Source organism: Arachis stenosperma, chromosome 1, assembly GCF_014773155.1.
Source record: "Arachis stenosperma cultivar V10309 chromosome 1, arast.V10309.gnm1.PFL2, whole genome shotgun sequence".
Lineage (NCBI taxonomy): Eukaryota > Viridiplantae > Streptophyta > Magnoliopsida > Fabales > Fabaceae > Arachis > Arachis stenosperma.
Window position 1 is genome coordinate 47,830,638 of NC_080377.1, and position 8,181 is coordinate 47,838,818.

General features: G+C 34.2%; 1 protein-coding gene across 1 annotated transcript; it reads left to right on the forward strand.

Annotated features, from left to right (window-relative positions):
- Nucleotides 1-4,640: 4,640 nt before the first annotated feature.
- On the forward strand, nt 4,641-5,313 carry LOC130940463 (14 kDa proline-rich protein DC2.15-like). The gene has a single exon (XM_057868595.1). It carries the CDS (start codon nt 4,679-4,681, stop codon nt 5,090-5,092), a length of 414 nt encoding a protein of 137 aa, XP_057724578.1. The 5' UTR covers nt 4,641-4,678; the 3' UTR covers nt 5,093-5,313.
- The last annotated feature ends 2,868 nt before the right edge of the window (nt 5,314-8,181 follow it).

An 8,181-nucleotide genomic window follows, 5' to 3' on the forward strand; every position in this document is an offset into this window, starting at 1 on the left:
TGTCCTCAAGCAAAGAAGAACTGAAAAATAGACAGAGACAAATATTATGAAAAAAGAAAAGGATAAAAAAACAAGAGAGAATTAGGATTGGGGGAGGGGAAAAAGAAAATTAAAACTTGGGCGGCGAACTAGTAGAGTTGTGCGGCGCAGACGACGCGTACGCGTGCAGTATGGATACGCGTGGGTCGCCGAATTTTCTTAATGACGCATAAGCGTCAGGCACGCGTCTGCGTGCCCTGGGTTTTGTGCGATTCGCGCGAAGCCAGCCGCACGCACGCACAACTCGCTGTTCACGTGGCTTTGGAACCAATATTTTCATACGACGCGTGCGCGTCATACACGCGCAGGCGTGGATGACCATTTTCTGTAAATGACGCGCACGCGTCATGGACGCGTACGCGTGAGTAAATTTTGTGCCTCTAGCACGCTTCCAGCCCCAAGCTAGCACAACTCTCTACCCAACACATATTTACGTCAAAATTCAAGGTCACGCATACGCGTCAGTGACGCGTACACATGGAGTGCCAAAATCATGAATGACGCGCACGTGTGGGGTACGTGTACGCGTAGGCTTGTTTGTGCGAAAGGCTTCATTCTGGCACCACTCACGCGCAACTCTCTGTTCATATTTATTTTTCACGCACATGCATATGACGCATACGTGTCAGCGATGCTTGCGCGTTATATGCTCCTCTTCATTTTTTTAATTATCCGATTCCTTTTCTAAAATATATGCATGATCAGAAAATTAGTAAGAACTCAATAAAAATCAAATAAGCAAGAAAACTACTACTACAAAAAATAACTAAGAATGAGAAGGAACGATTATACCACAGTGGGTTGTCTCCCACCAAGCACTTTTAGTTAAAGTCCTTAAGTTGGACATGTGGTGAGCTCCTTGTCATGGTGGCTTGTGCTTGTACTGATCCAAGAATCTCTTCCAATGTTTGTAATTCCAATGGCTACCGGCATCCCAAACTAGGCGCATAACTTCTTTGAGCAAGTTGAAGTAAGTGACAAGGCCCCAAGAGTGTTGATTGTGGGAATGAATTTCAGGGTCCCAAACCTTGCTTTTACACCCGTCTTCTTGTGGATCACCATTGTTCCCACCGAGTGGCAAGCAATCTGAATTCTCACAGAGACATCCAAATAACCTTCTAGACCCATTCAAGTGAGCTCTACACCAATCCTTACACTTCAATTAGGAGCATGCCAACATATTGAACCTTGCTTGACATCTCTTGCCACTAACCATCTTCCTCTTACTCTTAATGCCACAAAGAGCTCTAAGTTGACCAACATCTCCAGTAGCCCATATTAAAGTAGGAAAGTAAAGGTTAAGGATAGGAATTTTACCCACTTGAATGTTGTATTGGATGGTGATAGCTTTGGAAGAGGTCTTACAAGCTCCACTCCCTTGTGTTCTTCTTTGAATTCTTCTACCTCTTTGCAAGCTTTCTCAATTTCAACCTCTTCCTCTTGGTAGCTTTCTTCTAATTCAATCTCTTCTTCATTGCTTACCAAGGGCATGGGAGGTTGTGCATCTTCCTCTTCTTCCATATGTGAGGGTGAAAAGTTCTCTAATTCACTGTAGTATAAACTCCTTTGATTGATTTCCTCACTTTCTTCCATAAGATCTTGCATTGTATCTCTTGGGAAGGGCTTTGCTTGTTCCTCTTCCTAGTTCTTGATCATCGTATGCACATATTTCTCTATATTTTTGACACTTGTCTTTATATCATGTAGGCATTCTTTCATGAGAAGCTCAAGATCTGATGGTATTTGAGATGAATAAGGAGATGGTGGATCTTGATATGCATAAGAAGGAGATGCTGGTTCTTGATAAATGTTAAAAGAGGATGGTTCTTGGTATGGGTAGAGAGGTGGTGGTTCTTGGTATAAATATGAAGATGGTGGTTCTTGATATGAATATGGAGGTGGTGGCTCTTGATAGTTAGAATATGGAGTATTGAAGTTCCTTTGGTTTTGATTTTGCCAACCAAAATTTGGATAGTTCCTCCATCCACCATAATATGAATCACTACTTGAGTGTGAGTAGTAACCCATGTGATCTCTCTCCATTATTTTTTCTTAGCACAAAACACCAAAAAGAATTAAACGCACCATTATGGTAAACAGGAAAGTAAAGAAGACAGAACAGAAATTTTTTTAAGAGAAAAAAAATTACTACGGGTACACCAAACTTAATTTCAAAAATTAAGAGGAAAGAGAAAAAAATTTAAAAAAATCAAAATAAATATATATTTTTTTCGAAAAATTTTTAAAAATAGATTTTAATAAAATTAAAAATAAAATGCCTAATCTAAGCAATCAAACAACTAATAGTTGTTAATCACAGTCAATCCCCGGCAATGCCGCCAAAAACTTGGTGCGGTATTTGTAACCCACTAACTCACCGACAAGTGCACCGGGTCATACCAAGTAATACCTTACGTGAGTAAGGGTCGATCCTACGAGGATTGATGGATTAAGCAACAATAGCGTTTGATAGGATTAGTTAGACAAGCAGAAAAGAGTGTTTTGGTATTTAAAGAGCATTAAACAGTAAAATTGGAATATTAAAGACAGGTAGATAAATAAGTTGGGAATAAAATATTGAGAAAATAGTTAACGTTTCAGAGATATCTATTTTTCTGGATTGATTTTTCTTACTAACTATTTTAATCATGCAAGATTTAATTCATGGCAAACTATGTGTGACTAGACCCTAATTCCTTAGACCTTCCTAGTCTCCTCTAAAATTCATTAACTGCCAATTCCTTGGTCAATTAATTCTAATTAGAGAGTGATGATCAATTTCTAGTTTATATGCCAAAAAGAATCCTAATTATCCAAAAATAAGGGGATTATATGTCATGTATCCCATTAAATACAAACAATTAAAAATTCAGTATAATATGTTTTCAAGCTGTTGTTCAAGTAAAGAGTTTTTCCAAGATTTACAAGAACTCAATTAGAACATGGTTCATACTTCCGTTCCACCCAATGTTCATAAAATAAAGGACGAAAATAATTATTGAAATATAAATCTAAACATGGATTAATTTTGAAAGATCAAACAAATAAATCCATACAAATAGACAGAGCTCCTAACTTTAACAATGGATGATTAGTTGCTCATGGAATGCGAAATATAAATTTGTATAGAATTTCCTAAAGGAATCTCCCTAATGGAATCTCCCTATAGAATGTACCTAACAGAAGAGAAGTCTCCCCTTTTTATAACTTAATCCTAATTAATTTAAAATCTAATATTTAAAATTAAGATAATATCTTTTCCTATTTTAAAATCAAATTTGAATTTAAATCAGAATTAACTAACTACTCCGCATTTTGTAACGTGGGGACCACTTGGCTTTACTGGATCCGCACCTAACTTGGGTGCTAAAATGGGGCCCAGAAATCACCCCAGCATTTTCTGCGATTTCTACACGTGGCGCAGGTCACACGTACGCGTCAGTCACGCGTACGTGTGGATGGTCTTTTCTGCGAGTCACGCGGATGCGTTGGTCACGCGTACGCGTCGCTGAGCAAATCTTCAAATCACGCGTACGCGTCAGTCATGCGCACGCGTTGTCATGGATATCTCCAAATCACGCGCACGCGTCAGGCACACGTACGCGTCGCTCCTCGCTGTCATCTCCTTTTGTTCTTGTGCTGCAGAAACTCCATCAAATCCAGTTGAATGTTACCTAAAATAAATAGAATTGCAAAAGACTCAAAATAGCATCCATATTGGCTAAAAAATAATTAATTCTTTATTAAACTCAACATATTAGATGCAAATTCACTAGGAAAAGATAGAAAAGATGCTCACGCATCACCAATAAACCGACAAAAGCGTGGTAATAGAACAACCAGCATGCTCGTAGATCGGATATGACATTTTCAAAAGCGTGCCAATAACTCAAAAAATGACGAAAAATTATAACTACGCTTTTTCGTATTTTTCATTTTCAACATGCTTTAGAAATAAAACGTGACTAAAAGCTGATTTTTCTGTGGTGTCAGATTTGACTCGATTTTATTTTTGATTAAGATACTAATACATTTGTGTCACCAGATTATCTAAGATATTATTAGTTATGGTAGTTGTAGTATTGAAATGTATTTGATTAAGGGTGGAAATGAAAATTTTGTTTTATGCTCATTTGATGTGGTAGTTACGGTATTGGAAGGTATTTAGTTGTAGTTGATCTTTTGTATGAAGTTTGTTATTTCACTCTTCATATTTTGAGCATGACACTACTTGATCTATTAAAAAAAATATATCACATAAATAACTAATCCCATGCTGGTTATATAAATATGATCATCATAATCTATCCATATAAAGAAATAAGAGAGTGAGCTAGGGAAAACACGCATGTCTTTTGAATACTTAATAATTAACAGTATTGAAAAGTGAAAAACCCTTTCCATTATTTTAAGAAGTGCCAGCTAAACTCAATGCCATCCCAGTCAGTTCACATGATCAAATATTGTTTCAGACACACAAACCGGGGACAAACATTCTTTAATTAATCACGGGCCAAAAGAGAACCACACTTAATTAATCAGCTTCACTATATAACCGCGTTACTAATCACTTCACATTTCACACTCATTTTTCACTAAGCAGTAATTAGCGCACATTGGATTTTTTTTATTGCTAAAGATGGATTTTCCTAGATCTTCAAGTTCTCTTGCTCTCTTTGTCTCCATCAACTTGCTCGTCTTTGCACTAGCAAGTGGATGCTACACTTGTTCACACCCTACTCAACCTAAATACCCTAACTCATTTTTCTCTTTCCCAAACCCTAACAATAATAAGGGATGTCCAAGAGATGCATTGAAGCTTGGAGTATGTGCCAAGATTCTTAATGGACCCATCGGTGCTGTGGTGGGTTCACCGCCGGACCATCCGTGTTGCTCAGTCCTAGATGGACTCATTGACCTCGAAGTGGCGGTTTGCCTTTGCACAGCGATCAAAGCTAACATTCTTGGAATTGACCTTAATATCCCAATTTCACTTAGCTTGCTCCTTAATGCTTGCGAGAAGACTCCACCCTCTGACTTCCAATGCTCCTAATTAACTAAATAGCTACCTTCGAATCTTGATCAATTTATTAGCATGGTTATTATTATTTGCATGTTTTTCTGTCTTTTATTGTTGTGATAAGTAGTAGTGTTGTTTAATTTCTCAGAGTGCTATTAGTGCTTGACACACTGACTCATTTAATTTAGCGAGTGTATCGTTTTCTTCTTACTTTAATTTCTGGTGAAGAAAGTCTTGAATGACTCTTTAATGTATGTCTACTTTTAATTCATTTCTTTTTCTTTTTGTAAAGGTTTTATTTTTTTAACTTCCAAAACCTGAGAAAATATTTATTTTTATTCATTTTTAACTTATAAGTATGTCCTACTTCAAGTAAAAATTAGAAGCCAGTATTAATTTTGGCAGAATACTTTTCTAGACAAAATACTTTTGACATGGTGAACTATTATATTTTTTGAAGTTTTAAGTCGGTACTAGATAGGTTTTGTCAATATTATCATTTTGTTATTTATTTATCTCTATTATTAACCTACAATTTTAAAATTTAACAAGTAGAATAATTTAGGTAAAACAAAACATTTTGAAACCTTACAATTAGAATAAGTACTAAAAATTTAAAAGACACTTATTCTTCAATGAAGATAGTATGCTTTATTACTGAAATAAAATGAAAAGAAATAATAATATTGTTGATTATCCTATAATAATTCCCAAAACAATTTTTTCACATGTATAAGATAATTATATTTTGCCATTGCAGTTGCCGTGAACCAACGTTTCAATCAACAGTAATACATATCCATAAAAATAGGTTTGAGTGTATAAGTTATATCTCAGTATTTTCTATATTGTAGGAATAATAATAAAAGGATGTGATTTAAAATCAAACCTTAAGAAATAAAAGTCTACGATCAAATTCATTGATATTTTATTATTTTCATGAGGTTTGTTTTCCATTGTTTTCAACAATTAAGACTTTCACTTTTTTCACTTGGTTTTTAATAATGTTATTTTTAGATCTACTCTTTTTATGAACAACAAATTTATTAACATAAACGTGCACATTAGGTTTTAGGTGGGCTCAAAATTTATTTTTATGCAAAGCATCTTTATTTTAACCATATACTACTCAAAATTAATGTTAAATTTGTTTAAATGTGGACTAAATAATTTTAAAAATTAATATTAAATTTATATTTTTTACTGAATTTGAAAAGCACTATTGAACTTTTTATTATCCTAACTTAACTCATCAATAAGTCTTGTCCCTTTTTTCTTGGTTAATAATTGATGTATTTTTTCATATATGAGTGCGGTCAAATTCTTAAAAAAATTTTGAACTTCTTTACATGTGCTCTAGTTACTGATAGGACCTCTTGAAAATGTAGTTTTCATTCTGCCTTTTTTCTTTAGGATGTCCAAATTATTCTCCGTTTCGAGCATGTATCATTTCCTTTTTTCTAAAAAGAATTTGCCATCGAATTTGTATCCATATCAAAAAGAGAAAGATTATAAACATTAAAAGTACTTGAGACATTATACTTACCTAATAGATCAATCTTGTAGGCATTATCATTGATCTTCTTAAGCACTTGGAATGGGTCATCTCCTTTACTCACCTAGTAGTAAAGTATAATAATTTTGTTCCCAACTTATTCTACAATACTTTATAAAAATGACTAAAAAAATTTACATCATGATAAAAACTAATTGTTTGGGGAACACTATACAAGCACATTGACTTCTCTGAAGAACACATCAGCAATGTTTGTTGCATCATCAGATTTATGGCATGTAATGAAGTGAGCCATTTTACTAAACTTGTCTACCACAATAAAAATACTATCTGTACCGTTTTAAGTTCAAAGCAAACTATGAATATTGGTCCAAGTTACCGGGTGATAAGGCACCCCTCCGATCTAATTGTCCGAGCCCTATCCTTGAATAATCACACTGTAGACACATAACTGGATTCTTTAACCATTGATGCTTAGAGCTTTGCAACCTTCGATCTTTATCTTAGATATCTTTCTTTGATTTGTTTCTTTGCTATTTCTTTTTTCTCTTTCTTTTTTCTTTCAATTCAAGTTCAAGGATTTCTTTTTTGGTGAGAAATATCATAATACTTTTCTAAGCCTCGTGCTTATAAGGAATTGATGAGAAGTCGAACGTCGGTTAGGATAAGAATTGCGTTGCGAGTATAGCCCCAACCGACAATTACGACCCACAATCAAAGTTTAAATAAAGATTATCACAATCAAAACAAATATAAATCGAGAGTTTTAAATTCCGGATTGTCTTCCCTCGGACTAGCAACTAGGTGCCACACTTTTGGTTATGAAATTAATGGCAATAAGAAGAAGACAAGATTAAAACTATTGAAAATGGAGTGAGAATTAAGGAATTCTATCCTTGTCATAACCACAACTATAACAATTACAATGAGTTAATCTCACTTCGTCAATCCCTAACATCGAAGAGTAAGTCAAGCAAGCATAATTGACCTTAATCCACAAATCCTAGCCAACTTACTAATTAACTTAGTAAAAAGCTAGCGTTAGTAGAAACAGGAGCAAATAACAACCCAAAAATTACCATTAAATATCAGACATTATGACTCAACTATCCTAACTAATCGTTTTCCAAGTCAAGGAGTGAAAATTCTACTCAAAATTCATAATTGACATTTTCACAAACACTTGGTAGACATAATAGCAAAACATAGCAAATTGCAAAAGATAATAAAAACTATAACCAATATATGCACAAAATCAACAATAGAGACTCAATCAAACATATATATACCATAAAGACCAAATTCATAAACAAAAGATTCAAGAAATTAAAATTGGAGATATTAAGAAAGTAATTTTAACTATAAGAAAAATGTAACAAGAGTAGTGTAATTAAAGAGAAAAGTAAATGTTACTTACAATGAAACAAACAAATTTCCAAGATCAAAATTGTAAATTGGAAAATTCTATTATAAACCCTAATAAAACTTAGGAGAAAATTTAGAGAAAACCCAAGAAAACTAACTAAAACTAAAACTATGGTGTCTAATGTGCTCTCTCTTCATGTGGAATGTTTTCCCTTTAATATAACTTCTATTTCGACTTAAG

What these genes read in the sequence shown, in the direction of transcription:
- LOC130940463 (XM_057868595.1), top strand. Translation starts at nt 4,679, where the DNA reads ATGGATTTTCCTAGATCTTCAAGTTCTCTTGCTCTCTTTGTCTCCATC.